Source organism: Caretta caretta, chromosome 20, assembly GCF_965140235.1.
Source record: "Caretta caretta isolate rCarCar2 chromosome 20, rCarCar1.hap1, whole genome shotgun sequence".
Taxonomy (NCBI): Eukaryota; Metazoa; Chordata; order Testudines; family Cheloniidae; genus Caretta; species Caretta caretta.
The window spans coordinates 1,553,144-1,566,631 of NC_134225.1; the positions used below are offsets into that span (position 1 = coordinate 1,553,144).

The window sequence follows — 13,488 nt, forward strand, 5'->3', positions numbered from 1 at the left end:
GCCGGCCGTGTCCCGAGGGGAGTAAAGTCCCACCTGACCGTATGCTGCTGTAACCCTGGGGGTGGGGGTCTGCATGCCAGCCTTTCTGCCCCCTAGCGGAGATGCAGCAAACTGCGGTAGAAGGAATCTGGCCCCACCGTTAAACCATCTCCCTCGACTCCCATAACGAGCCACAGCACAAAGGGACCCGGGGGAGGGGCTGCTGCTGCTGCCAAAGGGAAGTTATGGCTGGAAGGGTTCAGCCCAGAGCCCCCCAGAGTTGGGGCTCAGGAGCGAGGGGGGACGGACTGTCATGTGCTGGGGCCCTGATCCCTGCCTGGGGCAAGGGGACCTCAAGTGAGGCTCCCTGTGCTCTGGGGGGAGCAGGGCAGGCGGTGACAGCTGCTGTGGGAGGAGGCTGGGGGTCCATGAGGCTGGAGAGAGTGGGCCCCTCGGGGGGCGGATGTCTCTGAAGGACCTGGGCAGCAGAGTTCCCTGTATGGGGAGGAAGTGAGGGTCACTGTAGGAGGGGTGGGGGGCTCCCCCCACAGCAGCAGCAGGCTCGGCCCCTGGGCTTTGTCTGCCATTGAACTGAAGGGATCAATGCCCCTCTCCGGGCGCGTGAGAAGAAAGGGCCATTTCCAGGCAGTAAAGGGACTGAGCCGGGCTAATCCATCCCGCGCGCATGGCTGACCCGGGGAAACGCAGGGGCTGGGGATTAGGCCTGGGGGGCTGGAGGTGGCCGACCAGCATGGCTCATTTCACAGCCCACTAAACCCAGGTTCAGCGCCCAGCCCGGAGCTCCCAGCACTGCCTGGAGCCAAGCGTGGGCACGGGACGGGGCCCAGCCCAGCCAGGGGGCAGCCGCATGGGCTGCAGGCCTGTGGGGGGGCTAACAAGGGTGTCCGTGCCCCCCTGGTCCACTGGGGGCGGGGGACAGCCATGGACAAACTCCGCCACCCAGCAATCCACTGCCATAGAGACCCGTCAGCCACTGTCCTATCCCCTCCCCATCTCATCTATCCCCCCACCCTCCTCTATCTCCCCCCTCCCCAATCCCCCCCACCCGCTACTCACCTCCTCCCTCCCCTCCCCCCACCTCATCCATCCCGCCTCTATCTCCCCCCTCCCCATCCATCCTCCCCACCTCCTCTATCTCGCCCTCCCCAATCCCCCCCACCCTCTATCTCCCCCCTCCTCCACATCCATCCCCCTCACCTCCCTCGCCACGTCCTCTATCTCCCCCCTCCCCAATCCCCCCCACCTGCTACCCACCTCCTCCCACCCCCCTACCCACCTCATCCATTCCCCCACCCCACCTCCTCCCTCCTCCCCACCCCCCATCCACCTCATGCATCCCCACGCTCTACCCACCTCATCCATCCCCCACCTCCTCTATCTCCCCCCTCCCCCACTCCCTCCCCAACTCATCCATCCCCCCACCCCCTTCCTACCTCATCCCTCCTCCCCAACCCCCTCTACCCCCTCCTCCATCCCCTCCCCACCCCCTTCTCCCCACCTCATCCATCCATCATCTCTCTCGCTCTCCCCTTCCCCATAGGGCCCATCTCTTCTGACAAATCCCCAGCCCCGTCCCCTGCCCTCTGTGGCTGGGGGCTCGCCCAGCAGCTCCCAGCCCCCCATGCGCTCACCACGTGGGGGAGGATGGGGGGGCGGGACCTGGGGGACTCTTTCTTTTTCCCAGTGGAGAATCCCCACCCCAAAAGCCCCCTCCCCCCCACAGCCCCCCATCGCTGGCTGGGGCCGGCCGGCCTGGCACCTGCCCGCCCCATGGCTATAGCCAAGCCAGCAGCGGCCCCTGCTGGCCAGACCTGGAACAGCACCCTGCTAGCCCAGGGCACGGGCTGGGGCAAGGGGATGCCGAAAAGGGGTGTGTGTGTGTAAAGGGGTGTGTGTGTGTGTGTAAAGGGGTGTGTGTGTGTGTGTGTCTCTCTCTCTCTGTCTGGCAGCGCTGCCCGTGGCGGCCTGGTCAGTTCCCCCGGCGGTTCGCCTGTGTCCGGCCCACGGGGAGGCCGAAAGGGGGTCCAACCAGGACTGGGAACGCGCAGGACTCTGTGGGGGCCTCAGAGGCAGGGTGGGGCTGGGCATGTGCCCGTGTGAGACGGGGCAGGGATTGTGCGCCCAGGACAGCAGCCGCGTTAGGCCCCGCGTGGGGCCCTGATCACTGACAGCCTGAGGTCTCGTGGGCGGCCCGCAGGCTGGAAATTTTGCCTCCTACACGCTGCGCCCAGCGGCTCCCCGCCGACAGCGGGGGGCACCCAGTTAGGGCAAATAACGTGAACGTAGCCCCCCCAGGTCTGCAAAACCCCCAGCCTCTCTTTGAACCTTAAAGCCGTGCGTGAGTCCCCCCAATCTAGCTGTGCCGAGGAGACCAGTCACTACGCTCATAAAGGGCCCGATCCGGCTGCTCTTGAGGCCAAGGAAGTGGGGGGAGGGTGGTGAGGCACCTTGATTCTGAAGCAGGGACAAATGCCCACACTGGATTAGCTGAGACCCACAAACCTGGGCAGAGGAGCCAGGGGTTGCGAGCTGGAGCCCGACCACAGGACAAGGCTAATGGCACCCAGGCTCACCCTGTTTTCTCTCCTCTCCGCAGCGCCTGCCCCTCCCGCTTACCACACCCCTTAGCCCTCTGGGGGAACCCATTGGGGTGGAGGTGTCCTGCCCTGCAGGGGTGAGGCTCATGACGTACAAACCCTATTGCTGATGGGACTCCGGCTGCTTGCACACGTCCCGCTTGCTCTGGGTTCGGGGCAGGGGGGCAGTGCTATAGGGTGCCCATCTGTGTGTGTGCGTCATCGTAGCCCTGCTCCCAGCCGGCCCCTCCGGGGTGTCTAAGGGGTGGGGGTTCTGCTCTCCCCTCCTCTTCACCCCCCTGGGGCCAGCTTCATTTGAGACCAAACACATCCCTGGTTCAACACTGCGGACGACAAGAGAGTCACTTGGGAGGAGCGTGGCCCCGGCTGGGTGTCAGTCCCAGGGTGAGCGCGCGTCCACACACGGCACAGGTATCACCTACAACTTACACAGGGGAGACCATGGCCCTTCAGGCAGAGACCCACGTCTACGGGCACCGCCAGACATGGAGGAGGGTCCAGACTATTCCAGCCAGGGTCTGATCCTCGGCGGGTGATGTGGAGCCACAGGGCGAGAGCGAGCGTTCGGGGGGTGCACAGTGCCAGCCAGAGAGAGACGGCTCTCCAGGAGAGGGGTGCAGGCCAAGAACAAAACCTTTGGCTGCACCTGGCTTTATCTGGCCCTTCCAGGCCCCGCTCTCCATTAGCTACCAGCGGTGGGCACCGTTCCCATGTGCCCTCTGGCCTCCTGTCTGAGGCAGGGCCACGCCCAGCCACAGGGATTGTCCCCAATGCCAAAGTTTGATTTATTTCTTTTCCCCTTAGGCAAACCCCCCAATGCTTCTCTCTCCAGCCCGGAACTCCCGTTCGGGGAGGTCTCGGAAGATGGGATGGAAAACCCCAGCTCCAGCCCATTAGCTGCTGTGTCGTTAATTTGCTACATCTGGTTGCCGGGGATGGGACTTGCTCAGTTTTTATCTCCCCGAGCTTCTGCCTCGACCGCCAGCCCCATGTGGTGAAAGGACACAGTAAATGCTGCCAAGCCAAGCACACACGCAGGATGACGTCTGGCAAAGAGCAGCCAAGAGGGGAGCGAAATCAGAGTGGGAACGAAGCTGCCGCAGAAGCCTCAGGAGCATTCGGAAGCCAAATGTGGCCACTGGAGCCCCAAGCATTGCTTTGAGCGCAGCAGTCCCGGAGAGACGGGCAGCATGAAGCAGCAGGACCCCATCAGCAGGCCATGGCACGGCTGATCCCCAGCCAGTCTCAGCAGGGGGACCTGGACCCAGCCTGGAGACCCCTTCTCCTGCTGGGGGATCTTAGCTCTGGCCCCCCTCCCTGGCCCCCCTCACCTCTGGACTTGGATTTCCCTTGGGATAGTGTCAACCCCTTACTCCAAACTCTCCTGCTTCTAAGGTCATGGTCGCTTTGGGGGCCTCTGGGGAAAACGAGTTGGAAGAAACCTCCTGGACTCAGCCAGGAGCTGGCTAGGAGAGGGGCAGGGGGGTGGGGTGGGGTGAGGGGGGGGGGCGTGTGAGTGACAGACACGAACACTCGTCCCCCTGATCTGGATTTGCTCCCATGCAGAGAAGGGTTTTGGAGGAACCGATGGATTTACAGAGCCCGGACACTTGACAGAATTAATCTCAACCTGAGTGATGGACAGTCAGATGGCCAGATAGCCCCAGCGCGGGCTGCCCCGTAAGAAGTGATGCGTCTCTTCCACTTCCCATTGTTAGCGTGAGAACACAGCCTGGATCCTACACAGATGTACCGTTCCACAGAGACCCACCTCACTGCCTCTATAAGAAGGAAGGGGCTCTCCGAGGCATTGGAGATGGCTGGAGGATGCTAAGCACTCAACAGCAGCCGTAGACCATCAAACTTTTTCCCCTAGTGGTCTAATTCCTCTCTGGGGGAATCATCTCTAAGAGGCTGCCAGAAACCAGAAGATTGGAGCCTTTCCTCCAGCATTTTCATATTTCTGAGGATGCCAACACTGCTGCAAACTCAACTGTGACATGACTTTTTATTTAGATTCTATTTTTAGGGTTTGAGTTTCTATACATAGATTTCTAGATTTATAGATTTCTATACAGCCATATCCACAGACACCCCGTCTTTCTTGCGCGCCGTGTGGATGTGGATATAGCTATCGAGAGAGAAACGATTAAGCCAAAGAATTTGTTGTAGGATTCTCCTTGCAACAAGACTTTCTAGAGCTATAATTTTTTGTGTCCAGACAAACTACTCTCGGGAAGTTTTATACGAGCCACTGCCCTGCTGCCAAAACAATGAGACCTGTGGCATTAATTTTAGGGTTTAAGACATTGTGGGTTTTGGCATTTTCGTCTCTTTCCAACACTCTGGCGGTGAATAACAGTGGGAGATGGTGGTAAGTCTCTACTTTTGCCTTTATATCCATTTCAGGAATCCTAGCTCTGGTCATTCTCCTTTTGCGAATGGAACAACCGTGGAGGGAGAGAGAAATCCAGCAGACAAGTGCAGAGAGGGGGCTGCTCTCAGGGCAGGAGGGAATGCAGCTGCTTTCCACAGCATCTGGAGATGGCTGGGGAGAAATTTCAAGAACTCAGGTGTTTGCTTCTAAGGATGAAAGAATAATGATACTCTGTGTTGATGAGAAAAGGCACCATCCAAGGGGCTTGGACCCAGGGTGTTTCATCCAACCGCAGCACACCTGGCCCTCCTGTCTTTTTTCTTTTTCCTGTAGACAGATTTTTATATTTACAACCCAATTTGTTTGCCCTTCGCTGTGCTCCTCTGTCCATCGTGGGGTGGGGTGGGGGGCAGTTGCTGATGGAACTTGCTGTAGCTTCCCCACAGACACCCCGCTAAGCTAGCCAGCGACCCGTTCGTCCCCACACACAGCTGTGGACAGTGCTGCACACAGACAGGCTCTGGCTGGCGTACACAGCGTCTTGGGCTAATTCTACAGAGCCGGTTTGGAGCAGGGACTGCCTTTACGTTGCGTGTGTACAGTGCCGGTGCGACAGGCCCTGAGCCCGTGCTAGACACTCTCACAGGAATCGTCTGGCTACACACGCTCGCCGTATAGACACCTACACACCTCCCCACGCTCTCCAGCACAAACCGCACCTCGGCGTGCGGTCTCCTTCTGCATCCCCCTGCGAGCGTGGACGCCCACATTCACTGACGATATTAACCCATCCAGTGCAGCGTGAGCCTCACAGCTGCAAGCCCTGCACTGACATTTCACACGACGGGTACACGCACACGTCCACGCACACACATCCGCCGGTATCTATTGCTATGCAATAGCTTATGTATACACACAAAGAGACACATACCCACGTTTATGCCATATAATATGGGCCACAGGTGTGGGTTTGTCTGTCGTGTCTTGGTACTTACGGTGCCATGCCAGCATGGGCTGGGATCGGCAGCTGCAGCGTGGGACGGGTGGGAACGGGTGGGCGGGGGAGCGCATTCGGTTCTGTTCTACCCCCCACGCACACGCCAGCGGACGCACACTCGTGCTGGAGAGCAGTCCCCACAGAGTACTCCCAACCCTGCCGTTGCTGGGGGGCCGGGGGGGGCAGCTCCTTCGCCTCCCCAGCTGGCTCTGGGGGTGGCTTCTCTCTGCTCCTGTTTGAATTACTGCCTAGTCCAGGCCTGTCGGGCTGATTTAGGGCTGGAGCGGGCGGGTGCTGCAGCCCTTGACCGTGAAACAGGCCTCTCCAGAGCGCAGCCGATCAGGACTTAGAGCCACCTGGAGCCGGCACTCTGCGCCCTGGCATCCCGGAGCTGGGAACCCAGGGCTCTGCCCATACCTGGAGCCTGCCTCTGGTGCCATGTCTGAGCTTTTCCCTCACCCACGCACTGGCTGAATGTCCTGGTTAGGGCAGGTGTTCTACCCCTTGGATCTCGGAGGGGAGTGAGGTTAAGTGGTCAGAGCAGGGGGCTGGGAGCCAGGACTCCGGGGTTCCATCCCCCGCGCTGGGAGGGGAGTGAGGTTAAGTGGTCAGAGCAGGGGGCTGGGAGCCAGGACTCCGGGGTTCCATCCCCCGCGCTGGGAGGGGAGTGAGGTTAAGTGGTCAGAGCAGGGGGCTGGGAGCCAGGACTCCGGGGTTCCATCCCCCGCGCTGGGAGGGGAGTGAGGTTAAGTGGTCAGAGCAGCGGGCTGGGAGCCAGGACCCCAAGTGTCCCACTGACCTGAGTGTTGCTCTGGCCAGGGGCTGCGCTGCTCACTGCCGCTCGGTTGGGCTTGCGACGTGGCGCCTTATCCTCTGCCCCCACTGTCCACAGGGGCATCATCAACGTGGCCTCGTCCACCAACCTGCTGACGGACTCCAAGAACGTGCAGCTGGTGCTGGACCCCAGCCTGCAGCTGCTGAGCCGCAAGCAGCGCAAGCTGATCCGCCAGAACCCCGGGATCCTGCACAGCATCAGCAGCGGCCTGCAGAGCGCCATCAAGGAGTGCAAGTGGCAATTCCGCAACCGCCGCTGGAATTGCCCCACCACCCAGGGGCCCCACATCTTCGGCAAGATCGTCAACCGGGGTGAGGCTGCAGGGGGCTCCCAGCGGGAGCAGGGGTCAGAGCGGGGGCTCCCAGCAGTTACCTTGGCCAAGATGAGGGGGAAACTGAGGCAGAGCAGGTGCTAGGCCCAGGCACACCCAGGAAGGGGCTCCGTATACCACACAGCCCTCTCCCACCAGGTGCTGAGGGCCCCTCCCACTGCGTGCCAGGCCTCGTGGGTCACATGCCCCCCCATGCATTGTGTCCCCCCTCCCATCCCCCTGTGTCACACAATTGGCCAGATGAGTGATGTGTTTGTCACCTCTCCTTCCCTGATCCAGGGAGCTCCCCTGCCTAGACCTGCCCAGGGGATTCCCCTCCCCATGGAGCTGGCTCTGGAATTCCGTGGGAATTTCCCCGGGGCTGGCAGCGAGGCTCCGCAGGGCCTCAGGCCCACACGCCCAGAGCAGCCCCTGGCCATCCAGCGGGGCGACTCCTCTGCTCGGGGGCTGCCAGCCTCAGCCCCGGTTACGCTTCGTTCAGCGCTTTTAAAAACGCCTTTCCAAACTACGGCCCCGTGGCCCAGTGGATGCACCTGAACTGGGCCCCCGGGCTCCTGGGCTCCATCCCGGCTCTGCCACCTTCCCCTCCCGCCCCTCGCCTAGACTCGCCTGAGGAAGGCCAGTGTCTGTGCAGCGCCTGGCACGACGGGCCCAAGCCCACGATAACACTGTTGCCCCTCTGTGGTGTGTGGGGGAACTCGGTCGCACCCCCCCACAAAGGGCAGAGCTCGTGTCACCTCTGCCAGGGTGAAAGAGCCGCTGACCCCGGGGGGGAAGAGGGGCTGTGGGGCTCCTTTCTAAGGCAGAAATCCCGCCCTGCAAGCCGGCTCCCCTGGCCCCTGCCTTTCCGGGTCGTTTTCTCTCCCTGTCACAAACACATGGGTCCCCGGGGACCTGGGACCCAGCCAGCTTCAGCAGGAGGAAAACAAACAAGCAAAGGCCGAGCTTGGCCTGGGGAAGCCGGGGTGACCCCGGAGTGCCTGCGGGGCCAGGCACAGCCCTCTGCCATCCCCAGCCCATCAGGTGCTCCCTGAACGCTGGGTCCCCCCCACAAGCCCAGCATGCTCCCCTGCCATTGCCTGCATGCCCCCTCCATCCTGCCTCTCCCCCACCCGCGCCTCCCCACCCAGCTCCCTGCTGCAATCCCCCATGATGGCTGCAGCCCCTCCCCCAAAGCCAAGCTCGTCATCACCCCCTCCTCACCTGCACAGGGACCCCTGCCCCGGCCCCCCTTCCTGTGGATCCACAGCAAAAGCTGCAACTTCCTGCCACCTGCCCCTTCCACCTGGCGGCCAGGAGGATCCCCCTCAGTTCCCCCTCACCACCACTAGGGGGAGCCAGGGAACTCGGTATGCGAACGAACCTGGCCGCAGGTGCAAACGCACCTTTCATTTCCCCCTTCACCTCTGGAGGGAGCTTCCCCGAGCTGGTACCAGGTGTGTTACCTGGGCTGCCCGGACACCGGGCGAGCCAGCCCCACGGTACTGTGGGGAGACAAAGTGACCCAGGCCTGGCCTGGCCCAGCCCCCACACTCCCCGCCCGCCTCTGGAGTGAGCCCCTGTCCTCTCGGCCCCCCCCCACCACCACCACCCCCGCAGCCGGGCTGCCTTTTGCAAAGTGCCTGCTGCTGCCTGGGTGGCCAGTGTCTTGGGTGCCCTGCCAGAGGCATCTGGGGCCCCTGCAGCTCCTTTCCAGCGCCCTGCTGGCTGCAGCCCCGGGGGGCCGGGACTGTGCCCCGGGGCGCCCACACGCCGTGCCGGTGCCCTGAATGCTTTGGTTCCCTGCCCCCAGGCTGTCGGGAGACGGCGTTCATCTTCGCCATCACCAGCGCCGGCGTCACCCACTCCGTGGCCCGGTCCTGCTCCGAGGGCTCCATCGAGTCCTGCACGTGTGACTATCGGCGCCGCGGCCCGGGGGGCCCCGACTGGCACTGGGGGGGCTGCAGCGACAACGTCGACTTCGGCCGGGTCTTCGGGCGCGAGTTCGTGGATTCGAACGAGAAGGGGCGGGACCTGCGCTTCCTGATGAACCTGCACAACAACGAGGCGGGGCGGATGGTGAGGCGTGTGTGAGTGTGCACGTGGGGGTGCGCGGGCACGGGGGGGGAGACGGTGTGTGCAGGTCTGTGCATGTGCGTGTCCGTGCATGTCCATGTGTGTGCGGGCGTGCCCGCGTGCGTGTGCGCGTGTCCGTGCATGTGTGTGTGTGTGTGTGCATGTCTCTGCATGTGCGTGCATGTGCATGCGTGTCCGTGCATGTCTATGTGTGTGCGTGCATGTGCGTGTGTGTGTGTGCATGTGCATGCGTGTCCGTGCATGTCTCTGCGTGTGCGTGCATGTCCATGTGTGTGTGTGCATGTGCGTGTGTGTGTGCATGTGTCCATGTCCATGTGTGTGTGTACGTGTGTGTGCGTGTGCATGTCCATGTGTGTGCCCGCGTGCCCGCGTGCGTGTGCGCTTGTCCGTGCATGTGTGTGCGTGCGTGCATGTCTCTGCGTGTCCGTGCATGTGCGTGCGTGTGTGTCCATGTCCATGCGTGTGCGTACGTGTGCATGCGTGTGCATGTCCATGCGTGTCTGTGCGTGTGTGTGCGTGCGTGCGTGTGCGTGTGTCCATGTCCATGCGTGTGCGTACGTGTGCGTGCGTGTGCATGTCCATGCATGTCCGTGCGTGTGCGTGTGTCCGTGCATGTCTGTGCTGTGGGAGGAGCGTCGTTTCTGGGGCTCTTTCCCAGCCCCTGTGGTCTCTGCTTTGGAGACAGGGAGCTGATGGGCTCCAGTATTCAGAGGGCGGCTACAGGAGTCTCTGGGCAGGGCAGGTTCCTGACTTGCAGCTTCTCTTCCTGGGGGCATCAGCAGAGGGACCACGGTTGCCGCAGCCTCTGAGCAGAGGGACGGAGGGCAGGGGGTGTGCAGAGGACAGATGCGCCCTGCCCAGCATCCAAAGGGGACAGAGAGACCTGGAGGGACCCGTCCCGCCCTCCTTGCCCCCTGCGAACTCCCAGCTCGGGGGGGCGGGGGGGGGATGCAGGACCGATCAGAGGGGAGGAGGGGGAGCGGGAGCCCGGTGAAGGGAGGGTGGAGACGCGATGGGTGGAGCAGGGTTGGGGCAGAGCCGGGACACGCCAGCTCTGATGGGTGAAGCCAGGGCTCCTCGTCCAGGCGTCCTGCTGTGCGTGGCCCTGCCAGCATCCAGCACATGTGGGAGGAAATGATGCCAGGTCCTCTAATTGCAGTAAAACCCCACTGGAAAGGAGTCCTGGGAGCCTCCGCGGGCTGCCTCGGCATTCCAGCGCGGGGGCGGGCGGGGCGCGGCAGGGGCCGGTGCCTGCAGAGTGATCCCGGCAGAACGGCTCTGCTCAGAGCAAACCGCCGGAGCTGGCTGGCCTCCCGCAGCCGGCTAGACGCTGGCTAACGAGTGTTAGAGGGGAGGGCGCAGGCGTAACGGAGGCCCAGGTGGGCACCGCCGTGGGGATGCTCACGGCGCTGGGGTCCCACCTGGGCATCGCTCCAGGGCAGCGCCCGGTGCCGGGGCACTGCTCTGGGGCTGCTCGCAGCACTGACCACGCCCTGCCTGTCTTGCAGACGGTCTTCTCGGAGATGCGGCAGGAGTGCAAGTGCCACGGCATGTCGGGCTCCTGCACCGTCAAGACCTGCTGGATGCGGCTCCCCACCTTCCGCACGGTGGGCGACTTCCTCAAGGACCGGTTCGACGGCGCCTCCCGCGTCATCTACGGCAACAAGGGCAGCAACCGGGCCTCGCGGGTGGAGGGGCCCCACCTGGAGCCGGAGAACCCGGCCCACAAGCCTCCCTCCCCGCACGACCTCGTCTACTTCGAGAAGTCGCCCAACTTCTGCACCTACAGCGGCAAGACGGGCCCGGCGGGCACGGCTGGGCGCTTGTGCAATGGCTCCTCCCCAGCCCTGGGCGGCTGCGAGCTCCTGTGCTGCGGACGGGGCTACCGTACGCGGAGCCAGCGGGTCACCGAGCGCTGCAACTGCACCTTCCACTGGTGCTGCCACGTCAGCTGCTTGAACTGCACCAACACACAAGTCTTGCACGAGTGCTTGTGAGCCGGGGCCGGGCGGGAGGAGGGGCACAGAGGCAAAGACCTTCCCCGGGGAGGGATCAAAATCAGGGCCCTGCCCCCATCCCGCCGAGCAAGGGCACCGCACCCGAGCAGCTGCTGCCAGCCGGATTCTGCCCGCCAGAGCCGCCCTCTCGGTAGCAGACCCGGCCCCAGAGAACGGCGAGGGCCTGGCGGGGGTGGGGGGCATCCTCTCCAGACCCCTCCAAACTCTTCCAGGCCAGGACCACCTGCAGAGATCACCACCCGCCCAGTGGTGAACCGAGTGCCCTCCCCGCCACCCCGCAGGGTCTTGTCCCTGGGCGCATGTGGGCGAAAAGGGCTGGATCAGCAGCCTGGATCCCTCCCCGCTCCGCGTCCTCTGCCAACGCCCCTTGCGGGAGGTTGGGGTGGGTCTCCTCAGCCCAGCGCTGGCCTCTGTACTGAGCCCCAGCCTGGGACACCCAGCCCCACCTTCACGCTGCTCAGTCACTCCCAGCCCCGGGCAGGATTCCGGTTAGCGGCCCAGAGACGGTGCCATCCGATGTCCCAGCCTCCCCCCGGCTGCAGGGCTGGCCAGGTCAAAGGCAGCTCGGAAAGTGCCCGGCGCCCGCGATTACCCCTCGGACGTGTGTTTACAACGCTCACCAAATGCCGCTCATTTGCTTCTTGGACTCGGAGCATTGTGCCGGGAACAGGGTAGAAAACGCTGGTCAGTCACCGTTGGCTGGTCTGGCTCGCGCGGTCAGAGCAAGGCTGAGAATTTGGTACGTAACGTGCACTGAAGAAGTGGTCGGAATCGCCAGTTTTGTTTTGTAAATAAAATATTTATTGTGAATGGTTTTATATCCCTTAGCACCCGCCTGGCCTTGCCTTGCCAACCGGTGGGTCTCCTAGACGATCCCTCTCCTCTGCCTTCGACAAAGATTTTCTTCCCCTGGCCTTTTGGTTTCTAATTAAAATAAGAAGAACAATGCTTTGTTACGGATGTCATTAATAGCGGGCTAGAGGCAAATAAAGGATATATTTTTATCAATCCAACGGCGTTTAATTTTTGGGGGTGGGGGTGGGGTTGGGGGTGGGTGCATGCCATGTCGCCATGAACCCCAGTGCAAAGGGCGCGGGAGACGCTGCCATACTGAGCTGGTAGCACTTTCCACGGCCGTTGCACTAGTGTAAGTGACACCAGGTGCAGGGCATGAGGGACTCCAAGATCTTAGGGCTGGAGGGAACTGTTAGGATCATGCCATCCGGGCGTGTGTGTAACCCAGCCAAGGACCCTCCCCCCCCAGCGCCACCTGCGTCCAGTCCCGAAGCTCCTGCCAGGAGACTCCACCCCAAGCCCAGGACAGCGGGTTCAAATGGTCAGTTCCCCTTGCTGGGTCTTATTTGCAGTTTGAGCTGATCTCGTTGTGCAAGGAGCCTGCTGCCCACATGGATCCTCAGACATCTTGTTGGAACGTACGTATTAACTGTACGTCAGTAGCTAACTACAGGAGCTTTGCTGAGCAGCTATGAACCAGCCGCCACACTCCACCCCAGAGATGGCTGCATTTCCCCTGCCCCAGTCCTCCTCTCAGCCTCTTGCAGAGGGTGCTCACACTCCACTGCGTCGGGGGGCCAAGCTGGGCTTTATTTCACTTCTGGGCGGCTCAGGCCAGACCCCTGGCTGGGTGCAAGCTGGGATGACTCTGGACTTGGTCCGGATCCTTGTCTTACGCCAGAGTCAGCCTGCAATCCTTGCCCCAGGCCCGTTGCCAGACCAGCCTGACTGTGAGTGAGCTCCGTCACTCAGAGCTCTGCCCGTCATGTGCCCCGTGGTTTGGTGCAGGACACGGAAGGTGCGGATCCCGGAGACCACAGCTCCTGGGACGCGTGGTCCGCCCCATGCTGGGAGCTGGTCTGGGATCTGGCTGCACCACGGTCTGAGAGCGGGAGCAGGCCCGAGGCGGCAATTCCCCTGCTCTCGCCCTGGCACACTTTGCTCCCCACCTGGTTTGGGGTTTCAGGATCTTCAGCGAGTGTGTTGGGAGCCGGGAGCCTCAAACCCACAGCTTGCTTCTGAGGAGGAGAAAGCAAATCCCAAGCCCCTCCCCGCGCCGAGCGGGATCAGCTAGAGAACGAACCTCCCGCCAGAGCTGGTGCTAAGTGGAAGCAGGCGACGAGCTGGGGAACTGCCTGGCTTTCATGTTTGGGCGGGGTCTGGGGTGAGCCACCGATCGCACCCCTTGCGGTTAAACAGGGAGGCCCAGCTGCTGGCGAAGGCCCCTGCACTGGCTCTCAAT

General features: G+C 62.6%; 1 protein-coding gene across 1 annotated transcript; it reads left to right on the forward strand.

Annotated features, from left to right (window-relative positions):
• The first annotated feature begins 4,206 nt into the window (after positions 1 to 4,206).
• WNT1 (Wnt family member 1) lies at positions 4,207 to 12,202 on the forward strand. Its single transcript, XM_048831619.2, has 4 exons — positions 4,207 to 4,971; positions 6,864 to 7,117; positions 8,930 to 9,195; positions 10,722 to 12,202. Exons 1-4 carry the CDS (start codon positions 4,871 to 4,873, stop codon positions 11,208 to 11,210), a joined length of 1,110 nt encoding a protein of 369 aa, XP_048687576.1. The 5' UTR covers positions 4,207 to 4,870; the 3' UTR covers positions 11,211 to 12,202.
• The last annotated feature ends 1,286 nt before the right edge of the window (positions 12,203 to 13,488 follow it).

Coding starts and splice junctions, on each gene's coding strand:
- WNT1 (XM_048831619.2), top strand. CDS start 4,871: ATGAGACCTGTGGCATTAATTTTAGGGTTTAAGACATTGTGGGTTTTG. Junction 7,118..8,929: donor CGGCAAGATCGTCAACCGGG/GTGAGGCTGCAG, acceptor CCCTGCCCCCAG/GCTGTCGGGAGACGGCGTTC. Junction 9,196..10,721: donor ACAACGAGGCGGGGCGGATG/GTGAGGCGTGTG, acceptor CCTGTCTTGCAG/ACGGTCTTCTCGGAGATGCG.